This window comes from Suncus etruscus, chromosome 18, assembly GCF_024139225.1.
Source record: "Suncus etruscus isolate mSunEtr1 chromosome 18, mSunEtr1.pri.cur, whole genome shotgun sequence".
NCBI classification, from domain to species: domain Eukaryota; kingdom Metazoa; phylum Chordata; class Mammalia; order Eulipotyphla; family Soricidae; genus Suncus; species Suncus etruscus.
This window is the reverse complement of record NC_064865.1, coordinates 22,148,936-22,173,423: the sequence shown is the minus strand read 5'-3', so window position 1 is coordinate 22,173,423 and position 24,488 is coordinate 22,148,936. Positions and strand designations below refer to the sequence as shown.

Genomic DNA, 24,488 nt, shown 5'->3' with positions numbered 1-24,488 from the left:
CAAAATTCAGTTATCAAAGAAGAGGAGCTAAAACTAAATCCATCACTCCAGAGGCCACCCCCGCCTTCCCCAATATTTATGCCTCTCACTGAAAAATACCCAGATACAACAGCATCTAGATAAAATCAGCCTCATATCAGAAAGTAAGCTTTTCAGATATGATTGCAGAATGAATCTCCCCCTTCCTGCCCCACCCCATCTCCTAGGAGAAGGCAAGATTTAGCATCAAATGCAGAGACCCATTATTAGCTACTCAAAGAACCATAGTCAGGACCAGAAAGATAATGTAGGGATTAAGGCACTTGTCTTGCATGCAGCCAATTTTAGGACCTCCACATTTAAAACAAAACAAAAACTATTTAAACTAATAGGAGTAAATTATGATATTATATATTAACAAAATTAGGATAACTGCAGGTATGATAGAGCCATGTACATTGGAGAGGCCAGATTGACAGTTTTCAAATATGAGCTTCATTCAAAGATTCCATAGCATGGAGTTATGACATCTTAAAATTCCATTTTCAAGTCACATCTTGTTTGTATGTCAAAATGCTAGCATATATGTTATCATGTAATAATAATATTATTATCCAATAACAATTTACTTGTTAAACAATATTAAATATTAATTTATATATTAAATAATAATAAATAAATAAAATATAATAAAATAAATTTATATATTAAATATTAAAATATTAAATATTAAATAACAATATTACTTGTTAACAATGAATATTGGCATACAAAATGAACAAATATTGAACCCTTCATAACAGAAATGAGAAATCATTTATTTTCTTTGATATTATGAAAGGCTTTGATTTCAAATCATACAGGGCACACATGTAGTATGGATACCTATTCCTCATGAAACCTTACTTGCTGTTTTGATAGAAATCTACAAAGAGAAAGCAAGAAAATGGCAGAAAGCTAGACATATAAGCAAAAAGTAGAGAGGTGGGTGAATAGAGGACTAAATAACTACTCTGTGTCATTTAAATGTCAAATGGGCCTGAAATAGAACAGATTAAGCTAAACATGTAAGAGCCTCACACATTTATTGATTTAAGAATATATTTTTCTATATATGGGGGAGAGTGAGTGGGAAAATAGTAGATAATCAAATACTTAGCAATGATTTGATGAAAATAAAAATTTGTCTCATGCCTCTGTTTTGGGACAAAATAAAGATACTCTGAAAGAGCAATCCAAAGGATGGATGGCAATGATGGAAGTAGAAATTAAGTTGGAGATACAAGAAATTATTTTAAAAAATCCAGGGACAATGGGAAGCTACAAGGACGATTTGATGGGAAGTGTTGGCAATGAGAAAAGGTCAAGAAAGACCAGTGGGAACTATTTGATGGTTTCACTCCAGTAAAGCTTCTCTCTACCACAGAGCAGGTACCAGATTGGGGTGACTTTAAGTCTTTCCCACACTACTTTCACACTTCAAATTTGCTAATCAATAGAATTTAAGTTACTAATAAAATAAAAAGAACAATTTTCTTAATATACTTATATTGTATGAATGTTTTTTAAATACTTCCAAATATTAGATAAACAGCAAGAAAATCTGGTTCCAAGAGAGTCAATCTAAAAGCAGCAAAAATAGAATAACTGATCTAAACAAAACATGTTAAAAATTCAACATCTCACCAAAAGAAATCTATATCCATAACATGATATAGTAATTTCCTATACTTACACATTCATTTCCTGCAAATTCTCAGCAGCAAAATAAAAGGTCTTGACCTGTGGGTGGCTGATCTTAAAAGCACTTGAAAGAGGGAAAAGCATAAATACAGAAATTAGTTTTGTAATAATCAATAGGAAATAAAAGTCAAATACAACTATTATAAGTCCATCTACTTTTGCTTTGCATGTGGCTGACCTGGGTTCAATACCCAGCAGCCCATAAGGTACCTTAAACACCACAGAAATGATTCCTGAGTACAAAGTCAGGAGTAACCCCAGAGTATCCACTGAGTGTGACAAAAAATAAAAACCACATAAATATATAAATATTGGGGGCCGGGAAGATGGCGCTAGAGTTAAGATGTCTGCCTTGCAAGCTCTAGTGTAGGAAGGACCGCGGTTAGATCCCCCAGTGTCCCATATGGTCCCCCCAAAGCCAGGGGCGATTTCTGAGCGCATAGCCAGGAGTAACCCCTGAGCGTCAAATGGGTGTGCCCCCCAAAAAATATATATATAACTATTGTCCAACCGTAAATGAAAAGGAGAGGTCAATTTCCCATGATGGGAATCTAGAATTGCACCAAGTTGACGTAGAGAGATAGTTATAGCAGATACGGTGCTTGCCTAGCGTGCAGCCCACCTGATTTGATTCCCAATACCACCCTCAGTCTCATTAGGAGTGGTCCCCAAGCAAAGTGTCAGGAACAAGCCCTGAGAACTACCAGGTAGGTCCCCAAAATTAAAACAGTCAGAACCATGTCAAGATTGACCAATAGTTCCTACCTAAAATATATACATATATAAAATATATCCTACCTAAAATATATTTTCATCTGTGAACTGCTTTGTTATAAAAATTACAGCCAATTAAAATTTAGGAAACAGAAGTATTACTTCAAAATTCTCAGATTTACTCCTTTAAGCAAAATAGTCAGTTTTTTTGATCATATCGTTGTAAGAAAGTTATTTTCAGGATAACAATATATATACATATAAAACTACAATGACAATGGGGCCAGCGAGGTGGCGCTATAGGTAAGGTGTCTGCCTTGCAAGCGCTAGCCATGGAAGGACTCGGCGTCCCATATGGTCCCCTCAAGCCAGGGACAATTTCTGAGCACTTAGCCAGGAGTAACCCCTGAGCATCAAACGGGTGTGGACCAAAAAAAAAAAAAACCCTACAATGACAAAATAAAGTCAAAGCCTTACTCAGCTCATCCTCTGTTAATAAAATAAAAATATAAGGTCATAAATATAAGGTCATGGTAATTTGTGGACTTTTTAAAAATTGAAAACATTGAAGATAATATACCATGTGTTTCCACTCTACTAAATTTAACCAAAAGTTCTGCAATATGGGCCATGTGTGGGTTTTTTGTTCCAATAACCAGTTTGGGGCAAAACCACAAAAGTCTTCCCCCAACACACACACACACACACACACACACACACACACACACACATCAATTTGAATGTACAACTGCATCAGAGAAGGAAAAACTTGATGTTTCTTAGAGAATAAGAAAATAAAATGTTGCTATGACCTATAGGGAAATGTACACTTCTGTAAAAGGCAGGAAAATGATGTCCAAGAAGGAACTTAAGAAAAGGTTAATTGAAAAAGGTTATGAAGAGTAGGTCTAGAGCTAGCTCTCCATTGAACTCCAGTTTGAATCAGAGTCTTAGCCATTACCTTCTCCATAAAGCCAGAACTACGGGAGCCAAAGAGATGGTAAAGTCAGCAGAACACTTGTATTGCATGGAACTGACTGGAGTTTGTTCCGAAAACACCAGTCTTCTGAGTCTAATCAAAAGTGATCCCTGAACATGGCCATATGTGGCCCCAAAATAAAAACAAGCAAGCAAAGAAAAGAACAGAACCACAGACTGGTGGTATCATTACTTTCCATTGATTATCAAATCTTTTGGATTTCATTTACAACAAGATGTAAACTTCATACCTAGGATGTGCCACAGAATTATATTTCAAGTACTACTGATGCTTCTATAAAATAAGCAAAATTAGTCAGAATTTCATAACTGCAAGTCTGCAGGGTAGCATTCAACTAGTCTTCACTTGGACAAAATCATGACATCTGTCATCCTAGCCAGCCTTGAACAAGAGCTTATTTTCCATTCCATCTCAAATACAGTTATCAGCAACATACCATGCCAACGCTCCTTGGGGTTTTAATATCCATCTGCTCCACAAAAGTAAATTCCAGAAAACAATATGTATCTCCTATTTTTAGGGTATCAAAAAGCTTCTCTGTTGAAGGTACAAATGCATAATGTTCAAAATTTTTTACACATTTGCATGCTGCTTTCACTGATTTCCAAATCACCACATCACATTGTGCAGGGATAAAATCTTTGTGGGAAATTACAGACAACTTACTGCTTTTTCTTGCATTCAGATGCTCTTTCCACAGTGAAATCAGGAAGGTTGACAAATCCATCGGCTTTCTCTGCCTGAAATTAATATATAGCATATATATAAGTATATAAACATAAATAAATAATCATAGATATTGGAATATTGTGACCACATATGTGGAATAGTAATCATAGAAGTGAAGGAAATTCAAAGATGTCCCATAATAGGGATTAGGCTTATTTTGAATATGTAGTTGACAGAAATTAACAATCTACAGATAAATTAGCTGGTATCTGTAAGTGAGAAGTAACATGGCAGCTCCAGGATAACCAACAGGTGGTGTGCAGAGGCCCTGCCCTGTTTCCTTCCCCAAATCTACCCATCAGCTCAATGTTTTCCTGGTCCTATAGCCTCAATCTTTCTTGCACTCGATCGCTCTAGTAAATCAAAAGCCCCCAAATGAGCTGAACATTAGAAACATAAAACATAAAAAACCAATTTTAGAGTTAGTAATTCCATGCTCTTATCACTTAATGGTTGTGGTGAAACTTATATCAGCTCCAGTGAATATAATACAGCTGAGACATGTCCCACAACTATCACCATGTCAGCTCCATAGACTCATTTTCTTCTAAAAGCTGGGACACTCTTTGGGGAGAGAGGTCTCCTTGCCCTGCCAAAACCTCCGTAGCCTCATCCACAATGTACAATTGCTGTCACTCCAATGGCCCAACTTCATCACTTTACCACTGACCTCTGTAGAGATGCCTAACTGACCAAAAACACAGGGGTTCCATTTTGGGGACTGGGAACTCTGGGGTTTTTTTCTCAGTGAGAGCAGACAGGCTCAATCACTTTTCCATAATTCCGGAAACTCTGGCAGCCACAGTAATGTTCCACAACCACCACCAGACACAGATCCTGAAATTCCTGGAATGTGGCCACAATACAGCTTCAAAACTTTCCAATACTGACACTCCAGTAGTAATGCACCAAATTATAGGTCAAAATAGAATAAAAGCCACCTAAGATCAATAACAAAGCCAAAAATTTAGAATAATCAACTAACAGCAAACAGCTTATTAAGCCTTCAGAAAATGACTTAAAGTTTCAATTATGAGATTTCATTGCGAGAACAATCTTCACAAAATTTCTTTTACTAAAGTTTTTTCAATAATTCTACTATAACTTAGTTGTAACAAGCAATATAAGGTAAATTATTTCATGGTTGTCCAAGTGGGCAGGCTTGAGAGTGGCTGGGCAATTGGAGACAATGTTGAATGGAATGATACACTGGCAGTGGGATTGGTATTGGAGCATAAAATGCCAGAAACTATGAGAAATTATGTAAACCACAGTGTTTGAATAAAGTAATCAAATTTTGTTAAAGAAGAAAGCAACACAACTGACATTTGTCAAATATTTTTTTCTTCTGATACATCTATAAGAATGTCCTTGGGCTTAAATCAGAAAGCCATATTATGGGAGAGATGAGTTCTATGATATAGTCTAAGGAGTTTTTTCATTATTAAGAAAAAAGTTTCCAAAGAAATGACACTTGTGAAAACAAAGGATAAATTTTTCTTTTAAATAGAAATCACAGGATCATATCAATAGACGCAGAAAAAGCATTTAATAAGGCCCAACACCCATTCTTTTTTTAATATAATTTTTATTTTGATCATAGTGGCCTACATATGTTGACAATAATATTTTAGGTACATATTTACATAAAGTCAGGGGGGTATTCCCATCACCAAATTGTCCTCCCTACACCTCCGTTTTTGTCCTACCTCCCATATCATCTTCCCTCACCCCCAGGGTTGCTAGAATATGTGGTCCCCTCTGTATCTAGCCTACTACTTAGTAGTCTTGTGCCTCCAATACCCATTCTTGATCAAAACTCTCAGCAAAATGGGAATGGAAGGAACCTTACTCAATATAGTTAAGGCCATCTACCGCAAGCCAGAGGCAAATATTGTCCTCAATGCAGAAAAACGGAAAGCCTTTTCTCTCAATTCTGGAACAAGACAAGGCTGTCCTCAATGCAGAAAAACGGAAAGCCTTTTCTCTCAATTCTGGCACAAGACAAGGCTGTCCTATCTCACCACTCCTATTCAACATAGCACTGGAAGTACTTGCTATAGCGATTAGGCAAGAAAAAAATATCAAGGGAATCCAGATAGGAAAGGAAGAAGTCAAGCTCTCACTGTTTACAGATGACATGATACTCTATCTAGAAAACACTAAAGACTCGACCAAAAAGCTTCTACAAACAATAGACTCATACAGCAAGGTGGCAGGCTACAAAATTAACACACAAAAATAAATGGCCTTTCTATACACCAATAGTAATAAGGAAGAAATAGACATTAAGAAAACAACCCCATTCACAATAGTGCCACACAAACTCAAATATCTTGGAATCAACTTGACTAAAAACGTGAAGGACCTATACAAAGAAAACTATAAAACTCTGCTCCAAGAAATAAGAGAGGACATGCGGAAATGGAAGCACATACCCTGCTCATGGATTAGCAGAATTAACATCATTAAAATGGCAATACTCCCCAAAGCATTGTACAGATTTAATGCAATCCCTCTAAAGATACCCATGACATTCTTCAAAGAAGTGGATCAGGCACTTTTGAAATTCATTTGGAACAATAAACACCCTAGAATAGCTAAAGCAATCATTGGGAAAAAGAATATGGAAGAAATCACTTTCCACAACTTTAAACTGTACTACAAAGCAATAGTTATCAAAACAGCATGGTATTGGAATAAACACAGGCCCTCAGATCAGTGGAATAGGCTTGAATACTCAGAAAATGTTCCCTAGTCATACAATCACCTATTATGCTGAGTGAAATAAGTTAGAGGGAGAGAGAAAGATGCAGAATGGTGGGGGCCGGGCGGTGGCGCTAAAGGTAAGGTGCCTGCCTTGCCTGCGCTAACCTTGGACGGACCGCGGTTCGATCCCCCGGTGTCCCATATGGTCCCCCAAGCCAGGAGCAACTTCTGAGCACATAGCCAGGAGTAACCCCTGAGCGTTACTGGGTGTGGCCCAAAAACCAAAAAAAAAAAAAAAAGATGCAGAATGGTCTCAGTCATTTATAGGTTTTAAGAAAAATGAAAGTCATTCTTGCTATAATAACTTTCAGACACAAAAGAGAAAAGAGCTGGAAGTTACAGCTCACCTCATGAAGCTCACCACAAACAGGGATGAGTTTAGTTAGAGAAATAACTAAGTTTTGAACTATCGTACCACACCTTGGTACATTCAGGCATTACTCCTGGCTATGAGCTCATAAATCACTCCTGACTAATATCTAAGATACACAAGATACCGACAGAACCAACAAGAAAATAAATATCTAAACCCCTCAAAAATGAGGAGAAGAAATGAACAGACACTTCCTCAAAGAAGAAATACAGATGTTCAAAGGGTACATGAAAAAAATGCTCCACATGACTAGTCATAAGGAAGATGCATATCATAACAACAGGTACTATCTCATTCCACAGAAACTGGCACACATCACAAAGAACAAGAAAAATCAGTGCTAGTGGGAATATAGAGAGAAAAGAACTCTCATTCACTGTTGGGTGGAATACCATCTAGTCCAGCTTTTATGGAAAACAATATGGAGATTCCTCAGAAAACTGGAAATTGATCTCCCATATGATCCAGCAATACCACTCCTAGGGATATACAATAGAAACAAAAAAACACAGTACAGATATGCCTTCTTCATACCTATTTTCATATTAGTGTTATTTATGATAGCCAGAATCTGGAAACAACCAGATACCCAACAACAGATGAGTGGCTAAAGAAACTCTGGTACATATATACAATGGAATACTATGCAGCTGTCAGGAAAAATGAAGTCATGGCTTTTTTATACATAGAAACTATTATTCTGAGTGAAATGTGTCAGAGGGAGAGAGATAGACACAGAATAGTCTTGCTGATCTGTGGGATTTTTGAAAAATAAGACAGTATGGTAATAATATCCAGAGACAATAGAGATGAGTGCTGGAAGGACTGGCCCATGATATGAAGTTTACCACAGAGTGGTGAGTCCACTAATTAGATAAATAACTATACTAACAATCATGACAATGGTAATGAGTGAGAGAAATAGTATGCCCATTTCAAAGACAGGCAGGGTTGGTGGAAGAGGGAGTTGGAAGGTGTTGATGGCAGGAAGGTTTCACTGGTAAAGGGGCATGTACCTTTTATGACTGAAACCCAACTACAAACATCTTTGTAACCATGGTGCTTAAATAAAGATATTATAAACAAAAGAAAATGCAACTCAAATGAAAACACATCATTCCATAAAGAAAAAAATTGTTATCTAAACTTTCATCTCTCATACCTTCTTATACAACTCAAAACTCACAAAGGACACTCTACTCCTTAGGAAAAATTATATATACACACAGATACACACACACACACACACACACACACACACACATATATATAAATACATACTCATTCACTCAATTTATTTCTTGGCAATCTGTTAAATTATTATTTAATTCACCAACCCTATTTTAAAGAAAATGCCAAGTACTCAAAATCACAAACTGTTTAAGTCAACTTTGTATATAATCTCCTTTCTATAGTTCTCAACTGGTGTTATAAAAATATCTAATTTTTGCTCCTCGGCCTCCTGGCCACGCTGCTGCTCGGTGGGGCTGTGGCCTTGCTAGCCTGCTGCGCCTACTTCCACCGCCAACACGGCGCCATGAGTGTGGGGTGCAGGCGGGGGGACCCCAGGCCGTAGTGGCCGCTGCCTCTCAGTGCCTTCAATCTCACCTTTGCAGGGAGAAGAGCCCAGCAGCACCCCAGGGCCTGGGATCAGGCTGTGCAGAAAAGCAAAGTTAAATATAAGAACACTTCATTCGGTGACGTCAGGCTGGGAAAATCCACGAAACTATAATTGCCCACTGGGACCTGACTGAAAAATTGTGAGTGCTGCCTGTGTGTGTCTGTCTACTGTCCTGCTGCTTGAACCTCTTGGGAGTGGGCTGAAAAGAGGCTCCAGCAGAGCACAGCCTCTCAGCTTCGCTATGCGGCCATGCATTCTCTCTAAGAAAAGAACACCATCGCAACAAGAAGAAAAATCACTCTAAGAACTGTGCTGTATCACTGAAGCAAGCATTTCTCTACAGACTGTATTCTCTGCTGCATGCCCGGCCTAAGATTTGATCCAGTGTGAGGCTTCATCCACGAAGGACTCCCCTCCCTTGGAGGCAAGTCAACTCATCCAGAAAGGGCGGAGCCAGAGGAGTGTGGCTGCCTGCATCATTTAGCAAATGAATACCACCACAACACTTAGAAAAACCAACAATACAAGTGTGAATATGGGGAAACAACGCAGGCTAGCATCAGACATAGAGAATGAAGATGACAATGGTGATGAGGAGATAATGACCAGCCAACTAATCAACCTCTCAGATAAGAACTTTAGACTAGCAACATGGAAGATTCTCAACGAACTCAAAGAAACCATGGAGAGAGTTGAACAGAACACTAATAAGAACCAAGAAAATATGAAGACAGAAATCACAAAACTCCAAACTGAAATAACACGTCAACTAACAGGCCTGAAAAACTCAGTAAACAAAGTGAATGAAAAAATGGATAAGCTCTGGGACAGGGTATCAGAAGGTGAGAATAGACTTGGTGCTGTAGAAGATGAGATAAATAACAATTCCAAACAGTGGGAGAAATTGGAAAAAAAACTTAAAGCAAATGAACAGACAATGGAAAAATTAGTCAAAGAATGGGAACAGATGAAAATAGAAGTCTATGATAAGCTCAAAGAAACAACTTAAGAATCATTGGAGTCCCAGAGACCCAGGAAGAAAATTACCAGGAAGAATCAATGGTCAAGAACATCATTAAAGAGAAACGTCCAGAGCTAAAGAATATATGTGATCAATTCCTCCATGCTCGAAGAGTACCAACCAAAAGAGACCCAGAAAAAATATCCCAAGACACACCCTAGTCACAATGACAAATCCCACAGATAGAGACAGAATTCTGAAAACAGCAAGATCAAAAAAGGAAATTATATTCAAGGGAGCATCCTTGAGATGTACAGCAGACCTGTCACCAGAAACACTCAAGGCCAGAAAGCAGTGGTGGAATATTGTGACAAGACTGAATGAAATGAATACTTCACCTAGAATACTGTACCCAGCAAAATTCACTATCCAGTTTGACAGAAGAATACATGGTTTCATAGACAAAAAACAGCTCAGAAACTTTACAGACTCAAAACCAGTCTTAAGAGAAAAAATGAAAGACTTAATTTAAGACGAGACTAACCAAAAGACACACCAAATTTCAATATAAAGATGGCATTAAATCCCAGGACAATTCTTTCTCTCAACGTCAATGGATTAAATGCACCAGTTAAGAGACACAGAGTGGCTAAATGGATTAAAAAACTCAATCCAACCTTCTACTGCTTACAAGAAACGCACCTGAATAGTCAGAACAATCATAGACTCAAAATAAAAGGCTGGAGAAAAATTATCCAAGCAAACAACACCCATAAAAAAGCTGGAGTGGCCATATTAATATCAGATAATGCAAACTTTATACTCAGGAAGGTTGTAAGGAACAAAGATGAACATTTTATATTAATTAAGGGGTATGTAGAGCAGGAAGAAATAACTCTCCTAAACAAATATGCACCGAATGAGGGGCCAGCAAAATATTTAATACAATTGTTGACAAATCTGAAAAATAATATAAATAACAACACAATAATTGTGGGGGACCTCAACATGGTTTTGTCAACACTGGATAGGTCAATCAGACTGAAACCCAACAAGAATATACTAGACCTGAGGAGAGAATGGAAGAAAGAGGCCTAGTGGATATATATAGGACACTCCAGCCCCAGAAACCTGGATACACATTCTTCTCCAATGTACATGGGACATTCTCCAGGATAAACTACATGCTGGCACATAAAACATACTTCCTTAATATCAGATAATAGAAATTTTGCTGACTACCTACGCTGACACAAGGCTCTGAAATTATTTGTGAATTCCAAAGGGACACAGAAGAAAACTTTAACACCTGGAAGTTAAACAGCCTCATACTGAGTAACCAATGGGTCCAAGATGAAATCAAGGAGGAAATCAAAAGGTTCCTGGAAACAAATGACAATAAAGACACAGCAAAAGCAGTACTGAGAGGAAAATTTATAGCTTTGCAAGCACACATCAGGAAGGAAGAAGGAGCTTAATGACACAACTAATAGAACTAGAAAGTGCTCAAAAAAAGGACCCAAAAATAGGGAGAAAAAAGGAAATAACAAAGCTGAGAGCAGAAATCAACAAAGTGGAAAACCAAGAAAACAATCCGAAATATCAACGAAAGCAGTAGTTGGTTCTTTGAAAAAATAAACAAGATTGATAGACCACTGGCAAAACTAATAAAGAAAGAGAGAGAGAAACTTGGTAACTCGTATTAGGAATGAAAAAGGAGAGATCACTACTGATATGACAGATATTTAAAGGGTAATCAGAAACTACTTTGAGAAACTACACCACTAAAAATGAGAACCTGGAAGAAATGGATAAGTTCTTGGACTCTTATAATCTTCCACTGTTGAAGGAAGAGGATGTAGCAAATCTAAACACCCCCATAACCATTGATGAAAAAAAAACAGTAATCAAATGTCTGCCGAAAAACAAAAGCCCAGGCCCAGATGGATTAACTAATGAATTCTTTCAAACTTTCCAAGAGGAACTACTACCAATCCTAGCAAAACTCTTACATGAAATTGAACAAACGGAAACACTTCAAAATAGATTTTATGAAGCCAACATCACCTTGATACCTAAACCAGACAGAGATGCTACAAAAAAAGAAAATTACAGACCAATACCGCTGATGAATGCAGATGCAAAGATCCTCAACAAAATCTTGGCAAATAGGATTCAATGCCTCATTAAGAAGATCATCCACTATGACCAAGTAGGTTTCATCCCAGGAATGCAAAGATGGTTTAACATCCGTAAATCTATCAACATAATACACAACATCAACAACAAGAAAAATAAAAACCACATGATCATATCAATAGATGCAGAGAAAGCATTTGAAAAGGTCCAACACCCATTCTTGATCAAAACTCTCAGCAAGATGGGAATGGAAGGGACCTTTCTCAATATAGTGAAGGCCATCTACCACAAGCCAGTGACAAATATTATCCTCAATGGAGAAAAACTAAAATCATTCCCTCCAAATTCTGGCACAAGACAAGGCTGTGTTCTCTCACCACTCCTATTCAACATAGCACTAGAAGTACTTGCTATAGCGATTAGGCATGAAAAAGATATCAAGGGAATCCAGATAGGAAAGGAAGAAGTCAAGCTCTCACTGTTTGCAGATGACATGATACTCTACCTAGAAAACACTAAAGACTCGACCAAAAAGCTTCTACAAACAATAGACTCATATAGCAAGGTAGCAGGCTACAAAATTAACACACAAAAATAAATGGCCTTTCTATACACCAATAGTAATAAGGAAGAAATGGACATTAAGAAAATAACCCCATTCACAATATTGCCACACAAACTCAAATATCTTGGAATCAACTTGACTAAAAATGTGAAGGACCTATACAAAGAAAACTATAAAACTCTGCTCCAAGAAATAAGAGAGGACACGTGGAAATGGAAACGCATACCCTGCTCGTGGATTGGCAGGATTAACATCATCAAAATGGCAATACTCCCCAAGGCATTATGCAGATATAATATGATCCCTCTAAAGATACCCATGACATTCTTCAAAGAAGTGGATCAGGCACTTTTGAAATTCATTTGGAACAATAAACACCCTAGAATAGCTAAAGCAATCATTGGGAAAAAGAATATGGGAGGAATTACTTTCCACAACTTTAAACTGTACTACAAAGCAATGGTTATCAAAGCAGCATGGTATTGGAATAAGGACAGTCCCTCAGATCAGTGGAATAGGCTTGAATACTCAGAAAATGTTCCCCAGACATACAATCACCTAATTTTTTATAAAGGAGCAAGGAATCTTAAATGGAGCAAAGAGAGCTTCTTCAACAAGTGGTGTTGTCACAACTGGCTAGCTACCTACAGAAAAATTAAACTTAGGCCCCCAGCTAACATCATGTATGAAGGTTAAATCCAAATGGATGAAAGACCTCAATATCAGACCCAAAACCATAAGATATATAGAACAACACATAGGCAAAACACTCCAGGACATTGAGACTACAGGCATATTCAAGCAAGTGAAAGCAGAGATTAACAGATGGGAATATATTAAACTGAGAAGCTTCTGCACCTCAAAGGAAATAGCGCCCAGGATACAAGAGCCACCCTCTGAGTGGGAGAAACTATTCACCCAATACCCATCAGATAAGGGGCTAATCTCCAAAATATACAAGCCACTGACAGAATTTTACAAGAAAAAAGCATCTAATCCCCTCAAAAATGTGGAGAAGAAATGAACAGACACTTTGGCAAAGAAGAAATACAAATGGCCAAAAGACACATGAGAAAATGCTCCACATTACTAATCATCAGGGAGATGCAAATCAAAACAACTATGAGGTACCACCTCACACCACAGAGAATGGCACACATCACAAGGAATGAGAATAAACAGTGTTGGCGGGGATGTGGAGAGAAAGGAACTCTTATCCACTGCTGGTGGGAATGCCGTCTAGTTCAACCTTTATGGAAAGCAATATGGAGATTCCTCCAAAAACTGGAAATCGAGCTCCCATATGATCCATCTATACCACTCCTAGGAATATACCCTAGGAACACAAAAGTACAATACAAAACCCCCTTCCTTATACTTATATTCATTGCAGCACTCTTTACCATAGCAAGACTCTGGAAACAACCAAGATGCCCTTCAACAGACAAATGGCTAAAGAAACTGTGGTACATATACACAATGGGATATTATGCAGCTGTCAGGAGAGATGAAGTCATGAAAATTTTCTATACATGGATATACACGGAATCTATTATGCTGAGTGAAGTAAGTCAGAGAGAGAGAGAAAAACGCAGAATGGTCTCACTCATCTATGGGTCTTAAGAAAAATGAAAGACATTCTTGCAATAATAACTTTCAGACACAAAAGAGAAAAGAGCTGGAAGTTCCAGCTCACCTCAGGAAGCTCACCACAAGAGTGATGAGTTTAGTTAGAGAAATAACTACATTTTGAACTGTCCTAATAATGAGAATATATGAGGAAAATGAAAAGTCTGTCTAGAGTACAGGCGGGGGTCAGTTGGGGAGGAGGGAGATTTGGTGGTGGGAATGATGCACTGGTGAAGGGTGGTGTTCTTTTTATGTTATTTACATGTTCTTTACATGACTGAAACCCAAACACAATCATGTATGTAATCAAGGTGTTTAAATAAAATATATTAAAATGTCTAATTAAAATACATTAGGTTCTAGTAATGTACAAATAACAAAATTTAAGAAAATTTCATGTAAATGCATGTTCAAAGAAGCACTATTTTCAATGGCCTATAGGGAGACTCATATCACATGTACAACAGCAGAAAAAAATGCTATGATAAATTCTTTTACAATTTTAGTCAGCCATAAAAATAATGAAGTATTAGGACATGCTACAATGTCGATGAACTTTGAGACAATTAAGCAAATTCAAAGAAGCCATACTGAAAAGATCTCAGAGCATGTGATTTTATTTACATGAAATACAATAAAAGATAAATCCATGGAGACAAAAGCACAGATCAGGAGCTCTCTGAATTGTTTCAGAGAATGGGGATAAACTATATAAAGTGATGACCTTTTCCTTAGGGTGATGATAATATCTCAGAGCTAGATGAAATAGTTATTGCACAATGTGAGTATACTAAATATAAAGTAATCATCTACTTTTAAAAGGTTAAACTGTATGAGTTACACATCAATGTAATAATAACCTATGTTAAACTATTTTATATATGTTCCTATAATTGGATTAGAAAAAATTGATATCCATAATTTGTTTCTCTTTTTCCCATTCATTGCTGTGCTTACTGTTCTACAGAAAATGTGCTAACCTGAACTCCAATACCTTTCAGAACACTAAATTACATCCATCTTTGTCAGCTCTCACTTAACTGAATGCTCCTATCTGATGTTAATGTCAACTCCTTTTTTTCTCTTGAAATGTTTATATCTGAATTTTCTGATTTTACATTACTGCATTTCTTCTTTTAACAATTTCTTTCTCTCTTTCTTATGGTCTTTTCCTGTCAGCTTCCTGTCAGTCTAGGTGTTTCCAAGATTTCTCATTTCCAAGATTATCTCATCATTTCTAACATCTCTAGGGTAGGTCATTTAGTGTCACCATCACACACATATCTCCAAAATCCATAACCCAAACTGGGACATAAGTCTGAAAGTCCTGTACCAAATAACCAACTATCCCATGTAACTATGTATATTGGCATCCCAAAGTCTCTATTAGACTGAACGTGTCCCATTTTTCTCAAATTCTAATATTAACATGCTAATACAGAAGGTTGCAGTAGTAGAAATAAACCCTTCAGGAAGTAATTTGGTCATCATAAGCATGATGATCCCAAAATGAGATATGTGCTTATAATAATAGAAAGTTGACTAGAGTCTCTTTTCTCTTCAGTATGCAAGATATAGCAAGAAGACCACGATCAAAAGAAAAATGTCCTCATCAGACACAATCCTGACACCACCAGACACCATTCTGATCTCTGATGACTTAATATCCATAAATGTGAAGTGTCTGGATAAGTCAGCCCATCTGTGGTAATCTTATAGTAGCTCAAATTGATTAGAACATTTCTAAGTGTGACAACTGCAAACCAGACTCATCATTCTCTTCCATAATGCTTTGCTATTTTCTCTCTAATGAACATAACTCTGCAAGAGTTCAGAAAAAGAAACAATGAAAGACATCTCTAATCCCAGTTTTCCTCTCAGCATCCAAGCTCATAATCACTACCTCATACAATGGCTCCCACTCTTAGAGCGCATCTGTCCTGCCATTATCTTCTACCTCCTTTAGCTTTCCATGAACTACTGCTAGTCTCCTCAACCAACCCCCCCAATTCAATCGTATCATCTAATTATCACTCAAATTGACTTCACAGCAAATCTTAGCTCACGAACATTCTTCACATCACATTTTTCATTAGAATTGTGCATGGTTCCTAATGGCCCTTGGGTAAAATCTAAGTGTTTTACCAAAACACAAAAGACCCTATGCAATTGAACCTTGCTTTGATTTCACAGTTTCATCTCCCTCAGAGTCCAACTCCTTTACTCAACCCAAAATGAACAGAAATTTAAGTCAAATTAAAATAAAAATAAAAGTCAAAGCAATCCTTCCAATGAACTGAATTAAAACTGACACCCAATTTTATGCTACTTTTAGTCTAGGCGATTTTCTTTCAGAACAAGAAGTCAGTCTTAAATAACAATATAAAAGTCTACCAACAAATAATAAAAAGATATAGGTGTAAAAGAGAAGTTTTCATTTGGTGGGCTTCATTTATTTGAATAATTGAAATAGCTGAGATTCCTTTTGCCTAGCTATGTCTTTCTTTAATCAGGATAGATTATTGTTCCACCAATAATGATTTTTTTATTATCAAGGTATTTTATTCATCCTACTGAAAATATTCAATCTGTCTTTAATAAATCTCTGTCTCTTTCAAAAAATATCCTTACAACCTTGGCTTTCAAACATATGTTTAAAAATGACATCTTAATGAGGAAATTATCAACCTCCTCTTCCTCTATTTCCTTCTTTCTACCCCACTCAAGTTTCATTTCTTCAATCTTAACTAAGTATTATTCAACTTTGGAGTATAGAAATATTAGAAAATATATATACTAATATATATATCACATACCAAAATAAAAAATTGTATTCATATATAATTTCTATACATGCAACAGTCTTTTTTATTTGTTTTTAAGTCACACCCAGCAGCGCTCAGGCTCTATGCTCAGAAATCACTCCTGGCAGGCTCAGGGGACCACATGGAATGCCGAGATTTGAACCACCGACCTTCTGTATGCAAGGCAAAAGCCTTACATCCATGCTATCTCTCCGACCCCCACATGTAACATTCTTATAAAATGTAATTAAAGGAGGATATTACATTTTAATACTTACATGAAAAATAAATATTCTTTGTCATCATACAGATTGGCTTTTTCATACTACAACCACCTTGTAAAATAGAAAAGTGACTACCAAATGAGTCACATGTAGAAAGATAGACAGGTAGACCTAGAAACATGAGATATATATATATATTACATATATAGATATTGATCTAAACATAGATATATATTTTTCCAGAGGCTAAGTAGGTTAAAGAATATCAAACCATAAACAAATAAGGAAAATTATTATGTATTGTATAGTATAAAGAAAAAATAAACTACCTATTTTAGTGGCACCATTTTTCTATGATTCTAAGAAAGCTGATTTTATTTAATGCTACAATAATTCTACAATTGAAGAAGTACCTTAGAATTTAGAATTTAAATTCATTTCAATGTAGTATTTTCTCCTAAAACCTATTATTAAATTGTAACTGTTTAATTAAATATAACCTTAAGAAAAAATAGTTGAATAGTCAAAATACAAATCTATTTGTAATATATTTGTAATATGGTGCTTCATGTGTGAAGGTGAATTTAAGTTAATACTTTAAACAAATTTGAGTTACTCAATGGAGTCAGAATCAGGGTAAATTGAAACTTCATTTATTTCATAAATTTGTGGTTCATCGGTTCTGCCCTAAAATCCCAGCACATACAAAAATGACAAAGTATACTCTAAAACAAATTGTCTATTCTGATGTCATCTTGGCACAAATACCCTAAAGTAAGATTTGGGAGCACAAAAGAAACCTGCATATAGGAAAAGCAACAAGTAAGTGATATGCAAATTTAAAAAATGCCTTTGGGGGGGGGTTGGGGTTTGGGTTTTGGGTTACACTCTGCGGCCCTCAGGAGTTACTCCTGCCTCTGAGTTCAGAAATCTCTTCGGGAAGGCTCAGGGGACCATATAGATGCTGGGAACCAAAACCAGGTCCAATCTGGATCTGTTTCAGGTTGGTTAGCCACGTATAAAGCAAACGCCTGCCACTGTGAAATTGCTCCAGTCCCCTAAAAATTGCCATGTATTTAAAGGCTAAGTGAAATTTCTAGTTCTTTAGAGAAATTCTGCTGGTGGTAACACAAATGGGTACTACCACCAATGGGAGGATACTGAGTAGAAACAAGCAAAAATGAATCTACCCTTTGATCCAGAAATTTCATGGTAAGAATCTGGTCTAAATATACAGAAATGGACATAAAGAATCTAAAATTCTATCTTCTATGACTAAATTACAATGAGCAAATATGAACTTGACATATATACCCAGAGCTTAATAATTAAACTACAATAAAAGAAAAAAAAAAGCTTTGGAATATATATATATATATATATATATATATATATATATATATATATATGTTACAATAGATATAAGTGTATTGACAATGTGTAATCAAAAAGAAATGGTATATGAGTTAGTGTGTTTTTTTGCTTGTATTTGTAAAAAACAAATAGAAAAAAATTTGAAAGCGTGAAAGGAAAAAAAAGGGTAGAAAAGGAATGAATCAAAGCTTATGTAGTAAGTTGCCACTTTTATATAGTAGTGAATGTGAAATTGGTCACTTATATTTAAAAGATTATAGTAATATTTTTAATATTTAAAAGATATGTTTTAAATGTATTTAAAGTACTTTTAAATTTTAAAGAAAAAGGGCAATTTCCCAAATTAAAATAAATAGAAATTAATGAATCTCTCTAGCTATAGATGATTACAGAAACTTCACCAAAAGCAATTTCTTCAAAAGACCTTAGGGCACAATAGAATCTAGAGGCCTAAACTTTAACAATCTAAACTCAAAGGGGCCTGTTATACTGGCAGGCCAGGGAGCAAAGGGTAGTGGTATAGGATGCATTCTAGGTCCAGTGGTGGAGAGAGGTTGACACTGGTGGTGGGAGTGGCCCTGACTCACTGTATATCTGAAATTCAATTATGAAGGACTCTGTAGATGACAATTTTTTTTTTTTGGTTTTTGGGCCACACCCGGCTGTGCTCAGGGGTTACACCTGGCTATCTACTCAGAAATAGCTCCTGGCAGGCACGGGGGACCATATGGGACGCCGGGATTCGAACCTGGATTAGGTCCTGGTCCTGAATCGGCTGCTTGCAAGGCAAACATCGCTGTGCTATCTCTCCGGCCCCAGATCACAACTGTTTTAATAAAATAAAATTTTATATATATTATATATATACACACATTGCAGATACACAGGAGGATAACAGAAGAGAATAGGAGTTGAAGACTGAGGTTCCTATCTCTATGGCCCAAATGGGAGTATTAGTGGAGCCTAAAGCTCCAAAATGATGGTCTGGTGAGATACAGGCCTGGAAGCAAGTGTTGACACAGGAGACAATTCACATAGGGAAGAGATACAAAAACAGGTTCAAGAAATCCAACACTCAAGCAAGGAATTCACCCACCCAAGCTTTCTGCTCCTAAGAAGAAATGCAGCTTAGTGGAAGACCGAAGAATGAGCCTCTGCCTTCCTCAGACCCCTGCTTTTACTGTTAATTTCTACCTTTACTATTTTGCATAGTACATATGTAAGATGTTGTGTGACAAAAGTATTTGATAGTCAAATAATGAATGTTAAATAATGTTAAATAAATAAATAAAATAATAATAAAATAATGATTTGTATGGCCTTGGGGCACATCATTTTTAGGAGATGTAGGTTGTGGAGATTTTTAATAGTAATGCTGTTATTATTATTTGATAGATTATTTATTAGGTTTTGTTTATTTTCCTTTCCTCTCACATTGAAGGATTTATGAGTTTCACCCTCCTTCTATGAGATTTAGTTCATGATACTGATCAGTTCTGATAAGCAGCTCATCTGCTTTCTGGCAACAAGAAGTTGCCATGTCATGGAGGAAATATTGTGTGTATGTGTGCATGTGTAGTCTGTGTATGCATGTATGTGTGTAGAGGGCAGAAAGATTAATCATACCAAAGGACCACAGCTGACAAAACTGTTTAGTTTTTAATCTAAAAATTTAATTTAGATCAGAACTTAGCAATCAGCTAAATAATTATTTTGGTGGGGATTGGGGCCACATCTGAGAGCACTAAGGGGTTACTCCTGGCTCTGTGCTTAGAAATCATTCCTGGCTCTGGGGACTATAGAAGATGCCAGGGATCGAACCCACATCCATCCTGGGTCAGATGCATGCTTGGCATATGCCCTACCACTGTGTTCCACTCAGGACCCATCAACTAAATAATTTTAATACACACAAGATTATCTGAACTGAGGGCTGGATCAGATAGGGCTTTTGCTTTGCACACAGCTGACCCAGGTTTAATCCTGGACATTCCATCCCCTACACTCCATCTGCCCACCTGCCAGGAGTGATTTCTGAGCACAGAGCTGGAAGTAACCCCTGAGCACCACCAGGTGTGGCCCAAAATCAAAAACAATAAAAGCAAACTATAATATGATGTTGTGACTGCCCTCTGGGTAATAACCATAAGAATTGAAAGCAGGGTCTTACAGAAATATTTATAGACCCATATTTCTATCATCATTAAATAGCTAAAAAGTAGGTAAAACCCATTGTTTCATCAGCAGATGGGAGTGGATTAAAAAAAAACAAAAAAGAACATCTGGGCTGAGGTAGAAGAGAATCTGCAATCAACCAATTGCACAGAAGAAGGAATCCAATATAAAATTCAGAATATTTTGACAGAATCATCTAACATGTGATCTTGGGCAAAGCACTTAGCTTCTCTGGTGAGTAAACACACAATGAAAAAGCCCAGAATAATCAGAAATTCAGGTGAATCTATATTAACTAGAATGAAGATAGAGTGAAATAGTTCTGTCTGCTGAATGACTAATGCTTCACTGTTATTAATTCTTTACACATAATTAGCAAAATCAGTTTAAAATGGAAAATAAAAAAGATAGGAATGACCCAGAAACCCTAAGGAGAAATACAAGAAAGTTTTTGTACTGCCCATTGTCTGCCAAGTTCTCTATATCGCAGTTCTGTGTCTCAATCCTCCCTGCTCTTTTTTGCAGCATCCAATTAATTTTGGAAAAAAATATTAGAATTCTTTGGAAAACAATGAATGATAATAAGCTCACTGCATCCTAGTGTACACATATCTAGGGTACATTTTTTAAATTAAAATAGCTTCACGTTTTGCATCTCTCTAACATTACCCAATAACTATAATGAGATTCTGATCCAAAGGGACTAACTTCTTACAAATGTCTAGAAATAGCTGCTCTACATAGAAAGCACTTAGTAAATGTTTCTGAGTAGTAAACAGCCCCAATTTCCTAATGGACCCACACATTACTGGTATGATCTTTTTCTTTCTTTCTTTTTTTTTTTAGTTTTGGGATATCCTCAATGGCCCTTTGGTGTTTACTCCCGGAAAACGTGGGAGACCAGATGGGATGCCAGGGATCAAACCCCAGTGGGCCATGTGCAAAGCAAATGCCCTACATGCTATGCTATTGCTCCAGGCCCCAGGCCCCACCCCATCCATGAATATTTGAAGTGGAGTAAAGATGTTTCATGGTGATTATCAGGATGTAGCCGAGAATGATGAGCTCCAGCTAGAAGGAGAAAGGACACTAGAGGCTGCATCCGCATCTACTGTCATGGTCTCAATCACTTCACGCCTCCTCTCCCACCTATCACCCCCTCGAAGCATACTCACTTCCCATAAACCCACTGCCAACATCTGAATCTCTATGAGACAGGGTTTCTTTGATACCAGATTCCACTTCTCTTGTCCAGAGGAGCCACGGAGCGACGGAGTGTCCCCCAAAACTTGGGAATAACTACACATGTGAGTATAAATCCCCCAGCTCCCCTACCTCATGTTAGCTCAACTGCTCAGAGATGCATATATTTTTTATTTATTTATAATGTATTTTATAGGTTCTCAAAGTTTCCACCCCCAAGAATTAGCTTTAGTAACTACAGTTATTACTTACTTCTATGGAGAATTTTATTAGCTAACTCTTCACCTTTGATCACTTCCCCAATCTCTTTCAAAGTATTTCCAGTATCGCTTCCCAAATAAACTGTATACCCAAATTTTCTCAGGGTCCTAAACCTAAACCAAGATGCCTTTTCTCTCTCTAAAAATGTTTCTACCCATGGTTCTTCCTCAGATACAACTTAACTGCTCCTTCCATACTCTTTCTTCATCATTCACTCCTAAAAGTCACCAAGAACAAGTTAACTGACTGATATGTAAGTGGGTGATGACCAAGTAATTGATGGGCATCTTATTCTGTGATTTATAAGTCTGTTTTCCTAGTCAGCCAACTATTACTTACTCTTACTATTCCTTCACCCTGGACTCATATCTTAATTGAAATTAGATTACTATCTAATAGTATATATTAGAAATTAGATTACTATCTAATAGTAGAGAGATAGCATGGAGGTAGTGTATTTGCCTTGCATGCAGAAGGACAGTGGTTCGAATCCCTAATATCCCATATGGTCCCGAGCCTGCCAGGAGTGATTTCTAAGCATAGAGTCAGAAGTAACCTCTAAGCACTGCCAGCGTGCCCCTCCTAAAAAAAGAAATTAGATTACTAGTAAACTTTCTGGTAGTCTGACATATGAAGACTGTTACTTTGGAAGCTTACTCAGTAAAACACTTGTGTAACTGATCTCTTTCATACAAAATACATGAAGGACAAGCTTAGCATGTGAAATCATTCATGATCTAGTGTACCCAATTTCATTCTGGACATGTTCTTTTGGTTTTTGAGGTTGTTTTTAAAGTTTTTGAGGGGCTGTTGCTCTCCCCTTCTCAGGGTTGATCTCTTCAAAAGTACAGTCAAACAATACATAAACAAGAAAGTACTAAACAATGTCAGTTTTTCTTTAGGAAATGAGCCCAATACATAAGATGCAGAGGACGATACTACATAAAGTAGCCACCTCTTATAGTACTACCACATTGCTTAGGACTCTAGATGGAAAAACTACATGCATCCTAAAATGCTCCAGCCACTATCTAACCCTGAAACCTTCATTTAGCAAAGATCATCTCTGTCAGTGATGAAGTGCCTAGAGATTGCAAAACCTTCCAACTCTGATCACTGGCCCAATTTTTTTGACTTATTTTACCTTATTTACTTATTTTTTATTTCTCTTCTCTCTTATCCTTTGTGTTTCCTTTCTTTCTCTCCTACTCTATATTTAAGCTAATTATTTATATTTTCTTAATTCAACTATTTCTTAAGAGCTCAGACCCATCCTATGAGGGTCAGGCCTCCAACAACAACTTAAGGATAGATCACTAATGTCTGTCTTTATGTGGCATGAGTTTGTAGACAGTGGACTCCTCTTTGATTGTCAAACCCAAAATGTAAACAATCCATGCCAATAGTGTATACAGCCCCGTTTATATATTATCCCTCCTCCTCCTTCAGAAATCCTTCTATAATTTCATCCCCTAATCATGATCCAATATCCCTCCTTACTCAACCCTCTGTATCCTCAGTTCTTAACTCATTAGGTACTAAAACTGACCTCCTGCCCTAATAAGCCACCACTAGCTCTCAAAGCAAAAGGACACCCTTTCAGCCCCAATTCTCGTGCCCCGAAAAGAAACTACAACCAACACTCCTGCTGACTCATGCTTTGTAGCCCTTCTTCTCACTCCCCCAAATGTAGACTGTTGCATGCTACCAGATTCAGCTCCAGAAGGACCCCCAGCTCAAGGACACTACCTGATCCCTTAATGTTGCAAATCATTTCCCAAACTCAACAAGACCATAATGTATGATGAAATTGTGCTCTGGATTTCACACCCACAAAAATATCTTTAAAGACTTAATGGGGAAGCCTATATTTCCTTTATATGTTTAATACCTCTATAATAATACCTCTTAGTCTGCTTATTCCCAAAAGTAAGGTAGCTTCTTACATCACTTTTTTCTTTAATTACTTTTTAAATTTATTTAAATTTTTTCTTCTATTTTTTTAGTTTATACTTTTTTCCTTAACTTCACCTGTTTTGGTTCTTGCCTGGGATAAAAGCTCAGGTCTAAACAAGGGCACAGAGATTGTGTAGCCTGTCATTCTTACCCACAAAATGCACCGGTAATATAATATGGTGCCTTTTCTTTTTGCAAAGGCATACTAAAAAAAAGAAAAATTTTATGTATAAAAACAAGTTCTTATCTACTAGGGATAAGAACTCATA

The 24,488-nt window shown here is 36.8% G+C and overlaps 1 protein-coding gene across 1 annotated transcript in view; it reads right to left on the bottom strand.

The window, feature by feature from the left end:
* The window catches only part of IPCEF1 (interaction protein for cytohesin exchange factors 1), a 110,821-nt gene that overhangs the window by 49,516 nt on the left and 36,817 nt on the right, over window positions 1–24,488 (bottom strand). Inside the window, exons 5-6 of the mRNA XM_049764744.1 lie at window positions 4,103–4,176; window positions 1,715–1,786 (exon numbers count right to left, since the gene is read on the bottom strand). Of these exons, the coding sequence (XP_049620701.1) occupies window positions 1,715–1,786; window positions 4,103–4,176 (146 nt within the window). The remainder of the gene's footprint in view (window positions 1–1,714; window positions 1,787–4,102; window positions 4,177–24,488) is intronic.